This window comes from Cygnus atratus, chromosome 2 (assembly GCF_013377495.2).
Source record: "Cygnus atratus isolate AKBS03 ecotype Queensland, Australia chromosome 2, CAtr_DNAZoo_HiC_assembly, whole genome shotgun sequence".
In the NCBI taxonomy this organism is placed as follows: domain Eukaryota; kingdom Metazoa; phylum Chordata; class Aves; order Anseriformes; family Anatidae; genus Cygnus; species Cygnus atratus.
In genome coordinates this window covers 146,272,414-146,295,362 of record NC_066363.1, presented here as the reverse complement: position 1 = coordinate 146,295,362, position 22,949 = coordinate 146,272,414, and the positions used below count along the sequence as shown (strand labels likewise).

General features: G+C 45.8%; 1 protein-coding gene across 2 annotated transcripts in view; it reads left to right on the top strand.

The window, feature by feature from the left end:
* EXT1 (exostosin glycosyltransferase 1) overlaps positions 1-22,949 on the top strand; it is a 168,998-nt gene that overhangs the window by 134,150 nt on the left and 11,899 nt on the right. For both annotated transcript variants that reach the window (XM_050708491.1, XM_035556162.2), the window contains 4 exons: positions 9,730-9,823; positions 12,580-12,687; positions 16,555-16,674; positions 21,629-21,761. In XM_050708491.1, coding sequence (XP_050564448.1) covers positions 9,730-9,823; positions 12,580-12,687; positions 16,555-16,674; positions 21,629-21,761 — 455 coding nt within the window. The remainder of the gene's footprint in view (positions 1-9,729; positions 9,824-12,579; positions 12,688-16,554; positions 16,675-21,628; positions 21,762-22,949) is intronic.

The window sequence follows — 22,949 nt, the reverse complement described above, 5'->3', positions numbered from 1 at the left end:
GCCCAGCGGGCCAGGAATGCTAAAAAAACCAAGCAGATGATCGGTGCAGTGGTGAGCGCTGGGCACGGGCATCAATAGGGTGAGAATCTGGATCTGGATCTGGATCTGGACATAGCTCAGATGCCTGACACGGCACTGAGGCACTAGAGATGCAGATGTGAGCAGTCAAGCAGGTATGTGCTTTTCCTGGGACTCTACAGTTGAAATGGAAAGCAGCGCTCAGAATCGGGCCATCATCCGGTTTACGCAGTGTTTGGCACCTGCTTTTGCAGGCTGATTTTCAAAAGACTCACTTCACATGCTCAGGAAGAGCTCTCCTTCAAGGTGAGATTTTCAGTTTTGGGGGTTTGGTTATTCCTCTAACTTTGCCCTGAAAATGGGCCCCGAGTTTTGAAAACAGTAATTTTGCAGAAGTAATAGGTAAGGATATTGTGTCAAGGCAGGGTGAGGTGAGAGAAGGGTATGCATGTGCTGGTTTCCAGATGGAAGCCTCTGTAAATAGTGCAAAAGTATGTACATGTAAGTGTGCGTGCAGGTGCCTGTGGGAGTTTTAGACAACGGTTTTGCATTCCCAAGCTGAGACCCAGAAGTCCCGTGTGCCACCATGGGGGATGTGCGTGCCACCCTCCCCAGCCACGTTGGCTGAATGTAACTCCCCAGATGCGGTGTAGTGTCAACTGAAGACCACTGGGGCTGCATAAACAGCCCAACAAAAGGTCAAAACAGCCTGAGGAAAGCCAGCTGCAGTTCCAAGCATACACCGAGTTGCATGCAGCTCGCATTTTGCTCTGGCTCGGGAGGGAGGGAAGAGTCCTGCTCCGAAGGGGACTCGATGATGCAGAGGAACTTTGCTCTTCTCCTAGCTGCCTTTTTTGCTGAGAAGGGCAAATAATAGGAAACTTACCTTTTGATTTACTAAGTCAGCAGCAATAAGTGAGCACAGAGGAGGAGCGGGTCTGCTGAGTGACGGATCACATCACAGCTCCTCTGAGGAGCGCGGCCCCAGTTCGTAGGATGGCCTGATTTAGCTTTGTGTAAGCAACACCGAGGACAGGAATGAGAGGCATCTCTGGAAAACAGCTAGCAGTGCATTCATATTTTTCTTCCCGCTATCTCCTGCTTTCTCTATTAGAAAAATAAAATGATTTTAATAGTCGGCATTAACTGCAATAGGAAATACATTTGCTGACTTTCCTGCCCTTCTGTATTTCACGCCCCTGCACTGGTTTGTTGAAGAAGTTGCTCTTCATTAAGTTCAGAAGATCAGAGCCCGCTGTCCATCACTGGAAACCCCCCTGGACTGTAGCAGTGCTGAGGTTTCACCCTAGAGTTCAGAGCTAAAAAATCAAAGCACACAGAATTAGGGTTTTCTTTTTGTTCCTAGTTGGTGTCCTTGTCCTATTTTTAAGGTGCGTTTACCTCATTTATAAAAAAAAAAGAAATAAAATACTTTGAGATCCTGAGATAAAGGCAAACGTGAGAACTAAGAAACAACCTAAATATTGACATATCTGGATCTGTTGTGGTGTTGCCACTCATAGGGACTAAGCTGCAGCTGACTTCTTACGAGTAAAAATAAATCACTTCTCTATGTCATTCAAAGTTGTTCCATGGATTTGCTGAACTAATTTTTCCTCCAAGCATGGTCACATTTTGGGTCAGCGTGCCTAGACGACGTGGGGCTGTGCCAGCAGTTCCTGTATGAAGTCCCTCTTTTTTTTTTGGAAACAGATCTAGTCATTCATAGAAATGAACTCCCGCATAATTAGAGCTGGTATTGCACATCATCTCTGCTTTCCATTTTTAGACGCTGCAGCTAGAGGACTATAACTTTTAAAGATGCCAACAAGCCACTTAGGAGCTCGATAGCCGTAATGGGAAAATCTGTGGAGCTGAATAGAAAATGATAAGCCTCATAAGGAGTAGTTTAAAACGTTCGGCAAAGAGCTCAGCCAAACATTCAAAGCAAGAATAGAAACAATCGCCCCTTCTAATTCAGACCTCAGTGCTTTGCACTTTCTCTGCTGTCCCGCTGGTCCTGTCCAAATCCTGCAGGAGCTGAATGGAGAGGATGGCGCCCTTCATGCCGGGAGGCTCTGGTGGGCCCAGTTACTGATCTGCAGGATAACTGGGGGCAGAGCCCTGGTTTTATCCTTATTTTCACGTGCAGGCCTTTTTGGTATGATCAGCCATTTATAGGCTAGTTAAAACACTCAGTAACCCCAGATACCGAAGGGTGAAACTCTAGAAAACTGATCCTCTTTAGCATTTTTTTACCTCAACTTTTCAATAAAGAGCTATTTAAGAATAATTGAGAAAGATTTGGAAGCCTTTTTTTTTGGTAGACAGCAGGGAATCATTGGCTTCAGAGCCTGCAGGTGTTGGCAGGTGAGAGGTCTCACAAAGCGCCTTTCTTTTCTCCGCACTTGGAGGCTCTCAGGTATGTCCTGTAATCTCAAAATGAGGCTGGGAGGCAGATGAGCTAAGATTTGTTCTTTTGTTCAGAAAATGCAGTATGGATTTTTCTTTGTTTGGGTCTTTAATCCAAACTGATGCTTTAATAACTGCAATTCCAGTAGTAGGCTTTTTTTTTTTCTTTCTTTTTTTTTTAAGTTAGAGAAGAAATCAATAAGAAAACTGATTTTGCAGTGGGAAATTACCTCAAAGATGTTCACAGCTGGACTATTAGAGCATTTGAGGTCAGATATTGGGCCAGCTGGGGCGATCTAGGCCAAGTGTTTGATGCTGCTTCACTGCTAGGAGAAGGCTGAAGCCTAACGAATTCACTCCGCAGAAGAGAGAATATAATATCCCCAATTTTAAAAATGAGCTCTCTGTCAAAATGCCAAAGCACACTGTCGGGAGTTGGATATTACTTTCAACTTAATTCCGTGTTTCTCGATGCAAATACTGGGGAAGATGGCTCAGCAGCTGGAGCCAAGGTTCAGGGTTAGGAGATGCTGGAGTTCTCCCCACGGTGTGCGTGGCCTGCTGCGCCACGGCCCCGTGCCAGCTTCCCCATCAGTGAGATGGAAATGCCGCTTTGTTCTCCCACCGACGTGCCGAGGTGCTTTACATTAAAATACTCAAAAAGTGCTCTGTGATCTCTGGAAAAATAGCAAGGTGGAGGCACCGTAGTGATGCAAAGTGTTGGCGTAGTCTGTGGTTGAAGGAAAGGTTGGTCTTCACCTTGTCCAGCAGCTTTGAATCACAGAATGGTTTGGGTTGGAAGGGACCTTAAAGATGACCCAGTTCCAACCCCCTGCATGGGCAGGGACACCTCCCACCAGACTCATTTGGGTACATTTGTTAATAAGCAGTTATCCTTAAACATCAAGTTATGCTGGTGAGAAAATATTTGCTCCTGCTTAATCCTACTCGTCCTAGGTTGCGTGGCTCCCGCGCTATACGAGCCTGTTGGCCAGCATTTGGCAGTCCGAGCCTCGTGCATGCTTTGCATGAGTCTTATAAATATACAGTGCCTTCTGCGTGTATATTTAGACAAAGTGTCTCATGCTGAAAAATCGTTAAAGCGTTTTCTATTTGTTAGAATGTGCATTGACTTCAACGCCTTGCGGATCCTAATGTTTCTGTGCATAACGTGGAAGTGAACTGAGTACGACTGTGATGCCACTGAAGACTTTAAAGATGATTTAGATTTCAATGGCTACTGTCCATCCTAACTGTAACAAAGCTCCTTTGTCAGCACATTAAACCAAAAACTGTACTTGCCTGTTCTTCTTTGTTAATCCGGCCCTCTGAACTAAAAGGAGGTGCTGGCACGGTTCCTTGCACAGAAAGGAGAAAACATTTGTACCTTGACGTGAGCTGCTGAACGTTTGCAAAGTTTCGTGTCCGTTGCTGGCCCTAGCAGCATTTTGCAGCACTTTCATGAATTTTGCAGCATTTTCAGTCCCAGCCCATTCTCATAATTGCACCCATGTGTTACCTGTGTGCCGAGAGCGCTGTTCGTGCACGCTACCACCGTATTCAGACCGTAGCATCCCTCCTGCAGCCGGGGCAGCATGGCTGGCTGCATCTCCGGTAATGAACCAGGCTGAAAGAAATACTCCAATGGCTGCCTGTCAGCACTTGGCAAGAAAATCCTTTTTATGTTAGTTTCAAGGTCGTCAGATATCATTATAGCCAAGTATTAAAAATTTCAAAGAAAGGAGGCAGTGTGTTTGATTTATAGAATAATTATCTAGCTTTAGCTCTAACTTGGCTTTGGCAATGGTTTTGCAAGCACTCGAAAATTAAATCCATTTTTTATCGCACTACAAGGTATTATCTCACAGCAAATGATAATTAAACACCTGTGAAATCAATTAGCCCTTTAAGCAGGGGAAAAAAAAAGTTTTCCAATTATGTTTTTGCACCTCCAAACTTTCTAATTCCAGAACCAGCACTTGTGGAGAGGGAAATGAACTGTCAGCCAGTAGCCTGCTAACCAGCAGTAAGATCACCCGAAAGCATCGCGTGGCCGTAAATCCCAAAGCAAGCAGTTCGTGGGGACGGCACCCTTCCAAGCAGGATGCGTTAGCCTTTCGAGCTGCGACTTAGGCAGCTATCTATCTGACACACAGCTGAGCTGTCAGGTTTTCTACAAAGACAGTTACTCACTTGGTGTTTCCAATGCCAAGTTTTACTTGACAGTTTATTTAAAAGCCGGCATACCTTAATGGAAACCAAGCAACGAGACACGCTGTGTGACAGAGTGGGTTTCTTTACAGCCTCTCCAGCCCATAGTTCACAGCCATCTGCATTAAGAATCACCCACAGAAAACTGGCCGATTGCTTAATAGCTGAAACTTAATATACTGGAAAACTAGGGAATGCTCTGCCATTTAGCCTCGCGTTATAGGTGTTTAATATCTGTCTTTGTTGTAGCACTTGAGCTGATCCAGCTACTTTTGGAAGGTGCAGCGTGTGTCCATGGGCTTGCAGACTCGGGGAGGGAGCCCTGGACATACTTGGTAAAGTGCCATAGCGATTCTTGGCTCGTGAAGGAAAAAACAGCTCTAGTCCCATCTGACATCTACAGAGGTATGTGCTGATACTCCCTGCCAAGATGAGCTCCAGCATCTTCCAAAAGATGGATTATGTGTGGCGCTGTTAAAATATATACTGCTGGGTTGAGGCCATCGCATTCAGTTCGGTTTCTGCTCCTGTGTTCTCCTCCATCTGAATTCTGACTGAGGCACCGTACGGCCACCTTTCGGCGTGCGCTGTGTCACCGGAGAGGAGGGAGGCAGGCAAGGACGCTGGTGGTGGCATTCCCAGGGTCTGCCCAGCAGTCATCTGTATCTCAGGTTGGCCATCTGTGAACTGGAGCTGGTGATGATGTCCCGTACCAGTGATGAGAGGATTATGTAGGAAAATATGTACACTGCTTTGTGATGAAGTATGGTGATAATCATTACATCTGAGCAGCTGGACGTATGTGCTGGTTTAAACAGCCTGCCATCTTTTCAGACCTCTTTTTGGACAATGCCGATTGTTGCTTTTATAAACAACGCAGTTTATATTAAAATTGGTAGTGCAGACGTTTCCCAGGGTCGTTTATAGAGGTGTAGTGACATGGGGAAATGCTTTAGCTGTGAGGAGGAATGCGTGGCATGGCTGAGTCACTGTGGAGCCTCCGCCGCCTGCCTGCCGTAGGATAACGGGGAGCCAGGAATCCCAAGCAGCCGCCTGATCCACGGGCTGACGGATGAGGTCGGCACCCCAGAAAAATAAAAAAACTGGGGGAGAAGCAGGAGAAACAACGCATTGGGTCAAGAAATTAAAATTGTAAGAGCCCTTTGCTGAGCGACATTTCTCCTCCTGGTAATTGCCTGCGCAGCGTTTTGGTGTTTACACCTGTGTGATAGATGGGGCCGTCCGTGTTTTCCCAGCTATGGGTGGTAGCAGGGAGGGGATATTTCAATTAAAGTGTGAATACATTAGAATTGATTACAAATAGAGCTATTTGTTTATGCTGCCTAAAAAAAGTATTAGCTGAGAACGCGGTGCACTTAATCATCGTGGAAGGAAACCTGAAAGTTAATAAAACATACTGCTGATCCTTACAGAGGGATGCGAGCTTTGGGTTAATTCTATTTTAGTTCTATTTTAGTAGCTATTTTAGTTTTAAGACCCCAACTGTCACTTTGAAGGCATATGCATTTTGGATTTTGACATGTGTGAATGATGCAGCTGAGGCCCAGTCCAAGCTGTCCCTAAAATTGGCAGCAAAACATTACCTCGGTGTGGACGTGCAGCAGGCAGGAGTGCTAGAGCAAGAGCAGTAAGCGCGTGCCCTCCTTCCAATGCCGTCTTCAAGCGAAGAAACCAGGAGCTTTTGGAAATAAATAGCCTCCAAGCAAAGCAGCAGACTCCTCTCAGAGCTTTTCCTGCAATAAATGCTCCAGGGAATTAACCTACCTTAAGGGAAGCACCAGGATAAAGCAATAGAAACGAGGGTGTGCTGGTTTGTGGGAGATGGCGGCTGCTCCTGTTTCTCAGGTGCAGGTGGGCCCCAAAAACCCTCCCTCACATCCGGGTTTGCCTCCCAGAGGTCTCGCTGAGATCAATCGGTGAAGATCAGGGGGAAGTCAAGCCCATGATGGAAGCAATGCTGGCATTTACCACAGGTACCAGGTCAGCACTGAAGGGAAGAGTTCCCCGCTGCAGCGGTTGTTGTGGGTGCCTGGGCCCGCCCTGATTTCTGTCCCCTGCAGGTGAAGGGGAAGTTTCGAGTCCAGCAGAGACTGAACTTGGATACCTAACTTTAGCCACAGGGATTATTTTTCTGGCTTCACTTAAAATCAAATTTAAGGGAAGTGCAGAGATGCTGTGAGGCGAGTCCTGTGTGCAAAAAATATGGTATTTTTTCCCTGCTGATCGTATTTTCCCTCCCTGACAAAGCTCAAACCCTGTGTTGCATTTGTAGCTCCTCCTGGAAGGACTCTGGAATCGAGGGGCTCTTTTGGTTTCAAGGCAGCACTCAGCTCCCCGGGCAGCCAAAGCTTTGCCCCTTGGATGTGGGGCGATGCTGTGGGGCCATGGCAGAGGCTGAGCACCTGGCGAATGGCAGCGGTGCCCCGGGCCCTTGGTGCCTCACGACATCCCGTAGCACATGTTGGCCCCCGCATGTAACACCCGTTGGCCCCATTCCATACACCTTCTTTTATACTTTGTGCTGTTGCTGGTTTTATTTCTGTGGGCCTCTTGTGCCAACGCCTCTAGATCTGCCTTGGGGTGGCCCTGAAGCTGCACGTCCACCTCATGGCCTGTAGGCTCCTTTGCCGCGTGATGCTTTTGTAGTTAATGTCTTCTCCAAGCCCATATTTAAACACCTGGGAATATCTTCTCTCTTTCAGTTACATCAGTGTACCCCCAGGCTTTGTGTGCTGCCCACAAACTAGTAGTGGTAAAATTGGTGTGTTGTATTTAAGGGTTTCAAAGCAATAGGTGCCTCATCCCAGGGTGTTAGCTGAGGGGAATTAAACTGGAAACCAGTCCTTTCGCACTGCGCTCAGAGATGGTGTTGAGTCACCTTAAAAGATTTAGGTTGAAATTGCAGAGAAATTTGTCCCTGAGAAGAATGTCAGAACAATTCATGAACTGCAGCGTCTCTTGATGGATTTTGCTTTACTCTGGGTCTGCTCGTGTTACATTTGCGGGTTCTCCCTGAAGTGAGTGGAAAGTTTGTGCCCATACATCAAGGTTAGGATGAGGCTCTCTCTCCCTGTATGCATGATGTAGATAAATTACTTGATGACCATGAACCATGCTATTCCAGAGCTAAGCAATAAATCACAGGTTCAGCTTTAAAAGGCACAAACAGGAGCAAGATCCTAACTGGTTTTCGGCTGGGAAATAGTCTACAAAATCCTTTTATTTTCTTTCGAAAACCTATATTCATACCAGCAAATCAGATATGAAAGAAAGAGGGCCCGATATAAAACCTCGCTGACATATGGAAGTCTCACTTCCACTGGCCTCGGCCTCTGCTTTTCCTTTGTGCTCTGATTCTGCCATTGACGTTTTGTGGATATTGTTGCATTCCAGGGTATTAACAGGATTTTACATTTTTAGCTAGCTATTGATAGCTATCATTAGAATACACCAGTCACAGGAGTTATATAGGAGTTATGACTGGTGTATTTTAGCCCTACGGGGTATTCTATTTTTGGTATTTATTAAGATTTTCTGTCATACAATATACAGTAAAAGCAATGAGTCTCAGACCTACTATGCGAAAATGAATGCTTAAAAATGGCAAGGGTTTTTTTTGGCTTTCCAGTTTCTTAATGTTTTCCCCCATGTGCTGTGTCACTGCTGAATGTTGAGCTGAGACTTTAGGTGCCGATCAATGTCCCACACCGAGAAAAGGAAATTACTGCCACTCACATGGGATATATATATGTGTGTTTTAACCAAAGTTGGGATACGATTTTAAAAAATGTACTTTGAAGTCTGTTTTGTAGTTTTAATTAATGCAGCGAGGGTTTTTATTTTACTCTCAGTGGAGATAATCTTAATCCATTCACAGTGACCTTTTCTTGTGCAAATTAGTTGTACACGCTTGTTTAAGCAAATGGGCCTTTGCAAGATGTCTCTTCCTAAAGACGGAGCTTATAATTGAAAATTGGCTTACTCCCATCTGTCTGGCCTGGGTGAGAATACAAACATAGATCTGGAGTTTTTTATATATAAAAGTGTAATCATATACATACATATATATCCATATCCATATACACAAATGCAAAAAACTTGCAGTGCCTGCAGGCTATGATTAAATTAGATCCTTAGTGTTAGGAAATTTCGGTGTCACAAGTTAGCGTCAAAACAATATCTGTCTCCAGAGTTCAGGAAACCCTTCAGAAAGGAGGGGTGTTTAATCCTGAGCCTTTTGTCTCAGGCTGAGCGTTCCAGTGAGGTCAATGCCATTTGCAGTTGTACAGGTTTGCCAGAAGTACAATTAGCTAATAACTGGCTGGAAACCGTTAGGATCTGATGGGGTTTTTTGGTAAATGGTTTTGTAGTGATTGACGGAATCGGGGGAATAAACAGAAGTATCTTAAAGATGTAATTCAGAGGAGCAGGGGTCATTGCAGCTATGTGGTTAATTGCCAAAATTTGGCTGCCAAAGCAGTTTATCCCTCCTTCTCCTCTCACCACACTTGACAATAACCACCTAGAGAGTCATTGTGGCCCCCTTCCCTTTGTCAGTGCCTGGTTGATAAGGGAAGATTTGTGTGGCAGAGTTTGAATATTTTTTGCTTTGTACAAACCCCTTACGCGGAAATGAACACAGTTATGCATGACTCGGACTAAATCTGAGTAGAAATCAGATTCACAGGGGTGCGGTGACGATGCTTTGGGTATAAAAGCAGTTAATATAAGTTTATTGTTAGAATTCATGCACACCTACTTACACAGACATGGCTGATTTTTGCAAAGGTGGAATTATTCCCTTCGTTCTCGGTTTCATTGCTGCTGTCCCAGTGCTCTCCCATGGTGGCCGCTCCTTGGGGTGACCAAAGAGGAGCGAGCACGATGGTCACACACGTGCACACACACACGTGTGCACACAGGGAGGTGGTTAACCTGGTGGAGAGCCGTCCTGGTCAGAGATGATTTTATCCAGACGTGTCTCAACAGCTGTTTGCATTTTCATGCCCAGTTACTCTAGGACTCGCCGCTAATTGAATTTTGTCTTTTCTCCCCTGTTCTTGTTAGGTATGATTACCGTGAAATGCTGCACAATGCCACTTTCTGTCTGGTTCCCCGTGGCCGCAGGCTTGGCTCGTTCAGGTTTCTGGAAGCCTTGCAGGTAAGAGCTGCAGCTTAAAGCACTGCCTGTGCTGGCTGCAATTCAGCATGCAATAGCAGGGAGGTGGGGAGGAGAGAAATGTGTTTCATTTCCCTCATGGACAGTAATCCACTTTGCGAAAGCCTCTATTCATACTTCTGGAGCAATTGGCAGCTTCTTCCCCGGGGGGGGCTGGGCACTGCACTCATCTGAAGGTTGAATTGCGTTACCTTCAGGAAAAGGGTTTCCCTGGATGTGGTGGGGCTGGGAGGTTGGACCAACCTAGAGCACTATTTTGTCAAGCTGTGAGACTTCCCGTGGGAGACACTGACCTCCACAAGTAAGGCCTGGAGCAGTGAAGTAGCTCTTCCTTTTCACTTAGCCGAAACAGACCTGCACCTGCATCGTCTCTCCTGCATTGCTGCTCGCTGAACATGCCAAAGGTGGCCCAGAGGTTGTAGACCCCAGATGGAAGCATCACATAAAGGTGGATGTAGGCAGCATGCAGTGTGTCTGGGACAGCACCCAGATCCCATTCACCTTTTAAAAGCATTTTGGTTAATAGTTTCCCTTTCTTTTTTTTGCTGTTGGCCGGCATGAGCAATACAACGGGGCTCTTGAGTCCCAGTGGCAGCCAGGCGCGGCAGCACAGCGATCAGGTTTCTGTCCCAGGCCTGACACTGACCTGTGCCAGCTGTGGACAGCGTGACCTTGTTTTTTTTGCCAGCATCAGCTCGTCCCCGGGGTCCTGGATCTTCAGTCAGCCGTACAGAGCATCTTGGGAGGTGCTGCAGCTGCCCTCTGGGACTTGCATCTGGATTTCATTTACATGGGAGCCAGAGCCGAGGGAGGGGGAGGCTGGGGAGCTTCTTGGTGTTGGTTAGAAGGCAAATGAGGACACCTTACAGGGCCCTGCCTTCGGATGCCGTTTTGCCATTTGGGAGGTGTCCCAGCATTGGCAGTAAAGCCGAATGTCATCACAACACTTTTCTTCATCACCCACAAAATGTCGCAGCTGCCCTGGGACAGGGCTTTGTTTACTGTAATGCAGAGCAGGATTCGGGTACCCAAATTTAGGTGTATGATGTCATTTTTGAAGCCTGGAGGTACCCTCCTGGTTTTCTGACGCTTTTCCCCAGGGGTTCAGGTCTCCCATTAGGTTCTGTCACATCTGCCAGCTGTGGATGGGTGGCTTGGATATCCTAGAGCGTCTCAAATGCACTGGACACTTAGGTTTAGCCACTGAACCCCACATCTACTGGAGATCCAAGTTCTGAGCTGTCAGTTCCCTAGCAGAAGGTAAATAGCCCGCGAAGTGCTGTTCCTTCCCCAGCCTCTTCAGAGGAAGAAGTGGGACCGGCTTCTTTGGGATGACAAGTGGCTTCAGATCCTTCCAAAAAGCACTGCTCAGCTCTTTTCTTGAGTAGGCCACCAGTCATGTAGCTGCTGTTAGATAAATCGTCTCGGGAGCAGATAGCAAAGAGCATACCTCACTGTACGGAACTTGGAGGCTCCAGGTCGACCATGATAAAATGCAGGCATTGAGGATTTTCCTACCAGGCTAGCAGCAGTATACACTGATTATGATGAATTCCCAATTTTTGTCTGGCTGCAGGGCATGTTGAAAGACATAATCCACATTAGTGGAATGTTTTAAACATGAAAACACATTGCTAAGTGTTTTCTGCTTGGCTTTTTTCATGCGCTAATGTCATTTCCTTGCAGACGATCACAGTTCTTTGCACATCGTAAGCGCTGCTATAATGCAGAGACGTGACTAGTCTAAGATCCTCCGTGTAATATATGTTACAAAGGAAGGTAGAGCAGTCCGGAAAGTTCCCCTTCATGCTACCTTTCAGGAGGTACAGGGGGGCAGACCCCAGTCTAGGCCAGATTCAGAGCACGCAAGCTTGGCTTGATCCAAAAGAAAAAGAACCGGAGCACGAGCTGATGCCGATCCTCTGGTAATAGGTTCTTTCATCACTTCAACAGGCTTTTGGCTGGGATCTTAGACTGTCATCCAGCCGACCAGAATGCAGTGGCAATCGTTTATTTATGGAAATACTGCACTATTTACTGAACATTCGCAAACTTGCTCTCAGTGCAAAGGAACTTGCACGACTCGTAAAAGATAAAATAATTTAGACAAACCGTACTGGTGAGAAATAGATACTAAACTTACATGCGTTTTGTTTGTTTTAAGACAGAAAGCAATTATTATTTTTGTAGACAGGTGATGACGGATGGGTTGTGTTTGTGCAGTTGCTTCTGTTCAGAGAGCTGATATCAAACAGGACGGGGAATTCACTCCTCCTTGGTGGAAGAAGTGCTCTGGAATTAAATTTGATATATATTTTCTGTAGGGTTGTCTTACAACATGTTACAAAAATTGAGGGAGCTAGCTCCCTGCTGAATGGTTCACAAAGCAGCGAAGAAGGCAATCATTTTGTATTAAATTCTCTAGGGTTATATTTACAGAATTCTAACAGCTCTGTCCTCATCCGTCAGCATAAGCAGCGGATTTCAAATGCCGCTCTCCACGCAAACCCCACCTTTTGCTGAATCTGAATAAGCCCCAGATGGAAAACGGTAAACATTTTGGCTGTGGGCTCGAGCTTCTTTGCCATATTGCCTTGCCTTCTGACGGCGTGGCGCGAGTGCTGGGGCAGAACCGGTGCAGAAAACAGGAATCGCGTTGGCGTGAGCCTTGAGGCTTGTGCTAGTTGTTGGCCGGCCATGGGAAAGCCCACTAACGAGTGCGATGGCTCTGTGTGCAGGCTGCCTGCGTGCCCGTGATGCTCAGCAATGGATGGGAGCTGCCCTTCTCGGAAGTGATTGATTGGAAGCAGGCTGCCGTCATCGGGGATGAGAGATTGCTATTACAGGTAAGAAAAAGACGGCGGCCTTCAGCAGATCGGTTGATTATTGCCGCCGCCGTCTAAATGGACGGGGAAGATGAATCCGAAAGGTCAGGGCTGTAAAAGAATTTTTATCATGAAGGGATTGTCTGTGTCACGCCGGCGATGAACTCATTTAATGTGACATCATTCACGGCCTGACCTGAAGGTCATTGCAGCCACCAGGCCGCGTGCTTGAACGCAGGAGGCTTCTTCATTTTTCCTCTGGTGGGGGGCGCCTGGATCCCTCTCTGAGGCAGGGCTGTCCCAAACAGGTGCTGCCATGAGGGAGAAGACTTCTGAAGGCCATTTTTGCTCCCGTCCTTCAGAAAAAGTTGGATCTCGGGGCTCTACCAGTGCTGTGTATCTGGCTGGAAGGGGCTGACAGGCTCCTCACTCAGGCAAAGGGGTCTCGTCTCAGACCCTGTTAATGCCTAACAGTTTTGTGGAAGCAGAACCTTTTTGAAGAAGATCTTTTTGAAAGATGTCTTCAGAAAGACATCTTTGTCTTTCTGAAGCAGTGGTCACGTCGCTTTATTGTTAATCTCCCTGAGATCATGCAACAAAAGTGAGCTAAGGAATTAGAAATGCCCTGCTTACCTTCAGCGTCTGCTTTTGTCTTTAAATTCACTAGAGTTTTTCTTCTATTTCCCTGGCAGACCTGTGTTTTTTTTCAAGGTATGGAGAGAAATGGATATTAGGAAAAGTTCTTGAAAAATTGGTTTCCCCAAAGCAGCATTTGCTGAAATGCCATCGCCCAGCGTGAAGCTGAGATCCACGAGATCTGGAATAGCCACCAAATTGCTGTTCGTCTCCTATCTAGTCATTTCTGTGTCAGCACCACTGACGTGCTTCCTGACCTCTTGGAAATATTTTTGTAGGGAGACAGCAACGTTTCAAACTTTTATTTTTTAAAAAAAAAAAATGGATTTTACAGCTTTAGGGTAGTTGTCTGCAGTGCACACTGTGCATTAGTGCACACTGGCTTATCCCACCACAGTAAGAGCGGTTTTGTTATTACTAAATTTAGCTCATTTCCGAAGTGGCAAGCTATTGCCATCCATGGAGAGAAGTACTCAAAGGTGCGGGTGTGTTAGCACACAAAAGTTGAAGTGCCTTTAAAAATCTCCTTAGGTGCCTTCTTACTTGTCTGAAGATGTAAATATTTGTAAAGAGCTGGCCTAGCAAGCCTTGCGAAGTGCTACCTGTTGCCATCAATGAGACACAATCTGCAATTTAAAAAAAAAAAAAAAAAAAAGAAATTTGATTTTTGCTTTCATGGACAGCATGTTTTTCCGAGCAAAATTATTTCTCCCTTTAAATCATAATAATTTGCTGATCTTCATGCTTTCCGGTAACATGCCATTCGTTCTCCTCACAGCTGCTTCCATATTGAACAGCTACTGCACCATTATTAACAGTGTTTTTAAAGAGCTGGCAGAGGGCCTGAATGTCTGCTCTGGGAAATGTTTTTGTTATGTTACAGTTTTTCATTTCCTGTTTTAGAGCAGCTCGGATGTTTTTATTTGCATATTCTCCTCATCATAGCGCTGGGAGAGCTTAATCCAGCCTTTCTGCATTTATTGTTGTGGGGTGGTTTTTTTCCTTCCCCCACTTATTACTGAAATGACCTTTTATTAAGACGTCATCCAGTTCTAGTAATTCCAGCGTAATCCTGCCAGATTAGTGTTAATACATCATTTTCCCCACCTGTCTTTCTGGACAAGTAGATTAATAACTAATAAGCAAATGCAGTTAAAATGGGAGCCCTGATTTTCCTTTCCAGCTGTTGCAACAGAGCAGGCACCGAGGCTTTTTTTAAACCTTGGCACCGCGTTTGCAGGCACTCGCAGGCAAAAACTCGCAGTCTGTAAAACCTGAACTTCTTGCAGCAACCTTCACTGGCAGGGCGGCCTTCATGCTCAGGGGCCAGAGCAGCAAAAGAGTATTGATTTCTCGTCTTGCTCTCACATGTAGCACACATTCAAGGTTGCACATCATGCAATTAAATGTTTAACTTTATAGAAAAAAGTGCCACGTTGCCACCGTGAAGGGACTTCGATTGTGTGTTTGCTCTTGGTAATGAGCATGGATGTGATCTGTGTACAGCCAGTACAGATAATGTTCGTTATCCCAGTATTTCTTGGAAGATATTGAAAAGTAATGAAAAGAAAGAATATTCACCCCCCAAAATAAAATTTGATACAGTTAAACGTCGTTCTGCAACAGTGATGGAACTGATTAGAAAAACATGCACTAAAGCCTGGCTTTGGCTTCCGTCTTTCATACTTGTTTGAGAGGAATGTTTTACCTAAAGACATACAGGGACCATAGCAAAGGAACAAAACGCACCACCTTTGACATTTTGACCATTTCCTTCTGCAGCCCTTACTCTCTGAAGCTCAAGTTCTGTTTTATAGCTAGCAGGTCTTAGAGAGTGGGCATCGTCGCATCTGACGCTGCACTCCGGGGAGCCGTGATCTGTCCAGACGTGGATGCAAGCAATGCAGTTACAAATTTACCGATTCTCATGGAAATTCATTATTTATAAATTCTTAGAATCTCAAATCTTCTTCAGGAAAATGTTTCATGTGAAGTCGTTTGATTCAGGAGTTCCTGTAACCAAATAATGATCCTTGCCACCTCTCAGAATATTTTAGGAATAAGCAAATGTGTTTTGATCAGGAAAGGGCGGATGTGTTGGGTTGCAAGTAACCTTCAGAACAAGCTGGGATGTGCAAAAAAGCAACGCACAGCGAAAGTACATGCTTTTACAGCTCGTGATTGAAGTAAAAGCTCTGTGAAAAATGACTGTCTGAGAATGAGGTGGCCTAATTTGAAATCACAAGAAAGTAGGTGCAAAAGCACAGCTCCTCGTTCCTAGAAGAAACGAGTACAGATAAGCAAGATATCTTAGATGCCTTCCTGGTTCTGTGAGTAGTCCTTGTAATTGAAGCAAATTGCAGTTAAACTCCCTTAATAATGTCAATTTGCATTGTCAAAGCAACATACTGGAGGCCTTGATCGAGGTCCTGAGAAGTTAACCAGTGGCACGTACGCTCATTAGTTTCCTTCCAGCATGAAGAGGGACGTGGGGATGGGGAGAGAAGCAGAAGGGAAGCCCTCCCCTTCTGCTCCAGTCATCATTACATTTTGTAATCACAAAGCATTGCGGCAGGGCAATTTGGTTTTTCTTTGCAAGGCGACTTACACCAGAATTAGAGTGGTGCTTTAACGGAGAAGGGAGAAAAAGCAGCAGTGTTTTCCCTTGTGAATAGCAGGTGTTGTGGGAGACATTATTCCTTCCACCCACAATAATTAGTAAAATGCGATTTGATCCGCAGGCTCCCCAAAAGTGAAGTCTTGCTTCAGATGTTGCTATGTTTTCCTCAGGGCACTTAGTGCTGCCATGCTGCGGTAAATGCAGTTCCAGATCCCTTTAATGTGCTCTGAGAGCGGGGATTATTGCCGGACCCAGAAGTCCTGCAGGTACTAGTTTGTTAAACTGCCGGTCCGTGAAAAGCGTTGTGCGGGAGGGATTTGTGCTGGAGCTCCTCGCTGTGCCACGCCGCAGCGCTGGGGAGAGGGGAGAGAAACAAGCAAAAACCGAGAGAAAGCAAATAAAAATAAATAAATCGTGCATTCCGTAGTGGGCCAGTACCAAAGGTCGTGCAGGGCTGTGTCTCATCTGTGTCTCCATCAGGGTTTTGGCTGTTGACACACACGTCTTGTTGGATGGGAGCGCTGAAGCTGTGCAGCTTGCTAATAGAGGAGAGAACTTGTCAGCAGCATATTAATTCGATGAGATTGCGTTGTTTTGTGAAGCTTCTGACTATATTACATCTTGTATTACAGATTCCTTCTACAATCAGGTCTATCCATCAGGATAAAATCCTAGCACTTAGACAGCAGACACAGTTCTTGTGGGAGGCTTATTTTTCTTCAGTTGAGAAGATTGTATTGACTACACTAGAGGTGAGTAAAAACTGTCTGGGACCACGCAGAGCCGCGAGCTTTCCATAGCTGTTGAGCTGCTGCTGCGCTCAGCTGGCACCAGACCTTGGTTTTCACGACGTGCAATCGGTCACTTGGAAAAAAAAAAAAACCTCGGCGTCTTGATAAGTTTTCTTCCCTAAGGAAATATTTTCTTCATTATTGGTATCCGCATTAGAAAACTGACACGGTGAAGAATGGGAGCTATCGGACACGTGGGAAAGTTGTCATGTGTGATCTTGCCTTCGCAAGGCTTTATGGCCAATGAATCACTGTCCTTGTCAGTGGTGGTGAATATGTTTCTTTAAGAAACCTTTCTGGAATTCGTTTTGGAAAAAAAATACTACTCTGAAGCTCCTTGACCATTTGATGCCTTGTGATGGGGCTGTAGGTCTGGCTGAGAGAAAATGGGGGCTTGTCAGTTACTGTGTCTTACCGTCACACCCAGGGTAAGGGAAAGGCCTGATCATCCCTACAAAATAGTAAGAAATAATCATAATTAGACTGCTATTAAACAGGGAGACAGGAGATCTCAAATGTGGAGAGAATCCTTTCTGAATTCGAGAGGCAGAGGAGAGATAAAAGGCTCTTTAGAAGTAGAGCCCAGGATACAATTTCAAAAGCAGGTTTCTCTTCTAATTGTTCTGCAGGTTTGCATTGAAATTTTTGACACACTGTTACCACTGGAAGTGGCTCGCTTTGGAGGTCCAAATGCATTTGTCTTATGCTAATTCTTCTGCAGTTGCATCTGTCTTTGTGCCTGGTTGTAAAGTTCCACATTTCCTACTCTGCATTCGCCTGCAAACTGCAAACAAGTGCTGCTGCCCGTATTTTGGCCTGCAGTGGGCTTGTTCGTGGCTGACCCACCTCCAGCTGCTGCAAGACATTCCCTTGGGTTTTTCTGTACCAATGGAGAAAACCAGGCAGGGAATATTTTTGGAGCCCCTGGCGTAGCTGTACTCGCAACGCTCTCTACCCCTAATGAGCTTGGCTTCATCCGTGCTGCCTGTTGGGAATAGCTCAGCATCCTCAGTCTCCCCGGGAGCACGGACGAGGTAGTGGTATTGTCACAGCCCATGCCAGGATCAGGCTAACAAAGCTGGAAGACCACGTGGCAGTGCTTGCAGCCTAATTCACCCGTCCAGAAGTACCCTTAGAGACAATCAGGGTGCCTCATCCCCTGTCTGCCCCTTCCCTGCAGGCACCCTGTTATCATTAAGGGTTGCTAAAAAGGGAAGGCTGCACAGCTCTCCTCGCTGCCCCTCTCCTACCTGTGCTGGGCTGGTCCCGAGGGGACATCACCTGCAGCCCCACAGCCTTGGTGTCCATCTCATCCAGCTCCAGTGCTCAAAGATGAGTCTTTAGGGCTGCCTGGACCTCGTGGGACATTGGCCAATGTCATTGTAGGTGCCCAGGGGAGAGTAAAACCTGTAATAAAGCTCAAGCAGCTGGGCATCCAGCAGGCTGCGGTTTCTGCTCAGAGGGGAAAAAAGAGAAAACAAAAATCTTCCTGCAAGGTTTAATTTAATGGAACCGAGTAATGTATGCCTGGCGCTGAAGTTATGTTCTGGGTTTTTCCATTTGTTTGCAAGGGTGGTTTTGGTTTGAGGGGTTTATGTTTGTTTGTTTTTAATTCAGGACTCTCAGAATTTGTAAAGACAGCTAAGAGGGGTTCTGTTCATATGAGCAGATACTCATTTCACATTTCAGCTTGCCAGAGTGAAGTCCAGAGTTAACTTCCTGTAGGAAAGCAATAAAACAGCTGAGAGTGATTTTTGGTGTCAGAAATCTGCAAGCAGTATATCCTCTTTTTAAAATTTGATGCCTGTAAGTAAATTCCTACCAGGATTATTTTTTTTCTGGTGGATGTTATCCATCTTCTGTTGTAACGCTGTGGTGTCACAGTGCTCTGATGATACTAGATACCATCTGAATAATCACCTCCCTGCTGCCTGCAGTGCTGTACCATGTCCAAGTATGAGGACATCGGTGCAGCAAAAGTCTTCCCCAACTCAGGTGTCTACAAGGGCATCGTGTCTCTCCTCTGCCTGGTATCCTGGACACCTGTGAAAACATTTGATCACGTCTTCAGGTCCCTGACAGCATTTGGAGACCGGAGCCAAACAGCTCCTAGCCCGGTGTGGGAGCTTTGAAGCATTTGGCCAGCCGTCCGTATTGCAGCTGTAGGTGCCCCAGGCGTGGTGTGGGTCAGGAAATGGTGTTCGTGTGGGTCTGCCCCAGCGTGGTGGGCGGGAGCGCTGGCAGCAGCGGACTGCAGCAAACACCATCCCTACACAGTGTATCTGCAATTTTTCAGCTTGTTCATCCACGAAAACAAGCCCGAAACACACCTAAATCCCTGGGCAATATGCTCAGTCTTCTGCTCAGGAAGAGGAAGGAGGAGGGCAGCACAAAAGGCATAGAATAAACGTGCAGTGCTTGGCTGGGGCATATTGAGAAGAGACAATGCTGAAGGCAATATATGAATTTTTGGAAGCGCGAAGATGAGGGAAACAAAAATATTGGACTGTTAATGAATTCCAAAAAAGAAAAGGGAGATCTTGGCAGAGTTCATCACCCCTTCTTCCTCTTCCTAAACTTCTCCTGTCAGGCCTCACCATTGGAGACACTGTATAGCCGCTGCCCATCCCTGCAATATGTGCCATGCTGCGTACCCTGAATTTTAATCGATTGGTCCCCCATGTTATCCTTTTTTATACACTTCTGCTCTCTTTCTGCCAAGTCATCTTTTCTACTCTTTATCATTACAGACAGCGAGATTTCTTACGTAGACCAGGAGCGTGATAAATTAATCTGCCGTCCGTGAGCTGTGATATATTACAGGCCAGCTCCCCGGCCTGTTGAGTAGCCGTATTAGTGAGATCTGTATGCCTGCCATGCACTGAAGGCCACGTACCCTGCGTGGCATCAGGGGTCTGCTTCGTGTTAGGGCTGCTCTGGGCGCGCTGAAGCAGCGTTGAATGCGAGCCATGTGTTTCCCCTGCAGCCTTGTTGGCTACCAGCGCGGTGGAAAACTCCGCCGTCTGTGAAAGCCTCCTGACCGTGTAAATTCACAGACTTCCCCTTATCTGATCATGCCCCAGTTCTGAGAAAACAGGAGGAAGGAGCTGTAGTATTTGGGCTTTGTGGTAAACGCTTGAAAATGTGTACCTTCCAGGTTCTGTCTTTGTTTAGTGGCATGACTTGCAGATGGAGAACCAGTAGTCATCTCTCCCTGCTGCCATGCAGGAGGTCTGGCAGCTGGCACCCCTAACTTTCCCAACACATATTCGGATACATTCTTTTTAGTGGAAATATGGTCCTTAAGTCCGTTATATCCACATAAAAATAAGTTAAAAACTTAGGCATGTGAGTGAATTATTGCATATTAGCAATGCTAATTGGCTGCAGGCGAAATTAAGACAAGCGTGCAGACACCTAACATTTGCCTCAAGTTAACCATGGTGATGTGGCCACTAGCGGTGGATCATCTAGCACAAGGTAACTTGTGATTTGGTGGTTTTGTTTTGTCATAGCCATCAAAAATTCCAGGAAAACTACTGGTCACGCTCCGTACTGACCGAATGTCCTTGAACTCAGCTGCTGACAGAGGTTTTCAGCTTGCTTAGACTCCAGCAGCTGCTTTTAGTTGGATTTGTTATTTGGGGTCTTTTCGCTTGCTTTTGTTTGTTGTTTTTTTCTATGCTGTGGGTATAGACCTTCTTTAGCTCCAAAGATTTTAAGGAATGGAGCAGGGGATTAGATTTACTCCAGCTTCAGAGCCATTACTTTCGCCCAGATGTGCCTGTGCTAAGGCCAGAGATGTTAGGTTAGGAGAACCAACCTGTTCTTGGCATTTGAGCCCTGTGTAATGCATAAACCACCAACTGCATCAAATCCCCTTAGGAGATCCCAGATGAGCTGTAGAAGGCAAGGAAATCCTGATTAGCTGTCTTAGCAGAATATTCCTCCTTCACAATCCCAGCCCCTTCCAGGGTCCCATCCCCAGTCCTGCCAACCTCTCCTGCTTCAGAGGAAGACAAAGACGTAAGAGCATGTGGCCCAAGAGCAGATTGCACCTAGAAAATGGTCTCTTGCTTGGATGCTGAGTTTGTCTAGTTTTAGCTTCCCACTGCTGAGCCTTATTACGACTTTGCAGCAAGTTGGTGTAAGAACCAGAGTGTTCTTACATGCTAGCAACTGGTCTGAAGTAACTATTACCAGTGTTATAAACACATATTAATTGTTTGGCCTTGTATCTTTTTTGTAGCTTGTGGTATTCCAGATGACAAAGTAGACGACCTAGCAATCTGGTCTGCCCTTAAATATCTAGAATTCTAAGTTTGTGGCCCTCAGCAAAGAAAGAGAGTGGTTACCAACAGATCTTCTTCCATTTCAGCCAACAAGGAGCCGTTATGGAACCGAGACGTAGAATCAGTGATGTATCTGAATATTAATGCCCCTTCGTAATAGGCAAAATGAATAATTAGTGCAGCCTGATTTGCTGAAAGCCTTTGTGGCTTTGAATGCTCTCGTTATCTCAAAATAATACCTAGCTTTGTAATGCCATCCTCAAGTAATTATCTTATATGAGTTCTGGATAGTAAAATCTGACAGTGCACTAATGGGGCTTACTACTGCCGACTTCCTCTCACAGACAAAATCCTTGACGTGAAATACAGAATGCAATGAATTGCAAGGTCCCCACATCCACAGAGGCTAATGAGGTGCTCTGAAGCCTGAGCTGCCGAAGTGTTGTTGAAGTACAGAGCTTCTGTGCCATTTTAGGAGAGATTAAGCAGGAACGTCTCGTCGTTTGTGTGCCTCAGCTTGTTGCAAACTGGGTGAGGAGGACTCCAGTCGGCCGGAGTCCCTGGAACACCCACCAGTGGCTATTGCAGTCTATTTAACAGTCATTGCCTCTCTTGTTTTCCAGATTATTCAGGACAGAATATTTAAGCACATATCACGTAACAGCTTAATATGGAACAAACATCCTGGAGGGTTATTTGTACTGCCACAGTATTCCTCATATCTGGGAGATTTTCCGTACTACTATGCTAATCTCGGTGAGTGAATCCTTCCTACACTCTGGTGGCACTTGGAATATCACTGATCTTTGAGGAGCATGTGCCTCGTGACTCGCCATTCATTTCTAGTTAATGATGCTTTCCATTTATCCTGTTTCAGTCTTCCCTGCCCACTGCAGACTGGGATGTCTCTGACTCATCGACATGCATTGTGGGCCTCTCGTTTGCAAATATTGTTTTAAAAAAAAATCCTTTCATACTTTCCAGTTGCCAGTAATTAATGCCTGAGTTACTGACCCATTTATGGCCTAAGGGGACACAAGAGGGATAGTTTTTTGCTTTCTTTGTTTATTTGTGCTTGGCAAATTGGAAAAGTGGTAATTTACCCATGGCACTTGCAATTGGAGTGCATAGTTGGTATGGATTTATTCTCCATACTCTGTGTCCTCTTATGGATCCTACTAGAAGGAATGCAAAGGTCTTACGAACGTGGCTTTTTCCCGAAGCAGAGCTTAAGCGATGAATTCTGCAGGGGAATGTGCCTGCAGCCTGAAATTATCCTGCCGATGACACTTGCTTCCACTTTTGGCTCAGCCTGTGCCATCCCACTTGTGTGTATCTGTACTGCCCACCTGCTAAAAATTCGCTGTTACCATGCTTTTGGTAACCTCCAAAAGGAGAAGAAGGTTTCTGTGGGAATTTTGATGAAAAATGACTCTGACCCCACACAGATGAACGCAGATAAGACTGAGAGCAGTAAGTAAGGGCGGAAGCCAGTAGGATCTGTTATTTCAGGCAGAAAAGGAAGGCACGGCAAGACAAAAATGTCAGAATTGGAAGGCAAGGATGCAAACAGAATTATCAGGTCAGGAGGTAATTGAAGACGTATGTGGATGGGGATTTATCCAGAAAGAGCAAAAATCTGACAGAGGCTGTGATGGAACTGTGGAAACTGAACACGCCTCTGGAAATCGTGGATGCGTCTAGAAAACGCCAAGTATCCAGAGCCAGGTAGCAAAACCAGGCAGAGCTAGTGTCAAGAAAGAAATTTGGCTGAACAAACTAGATATTATCTGTGGACAAACTGGATGGAAGACAGATTGCAGGACATTTGTGGAAATAGTAAGAAAAGGCAGTAATTGTACTGAGTGAGGGTTTTCAGGGGGCATGGGAGCTAAAGGGAAGTGTGATCTCCTCAGAAGTGTCTGGGACTTCGTATCCAAGACT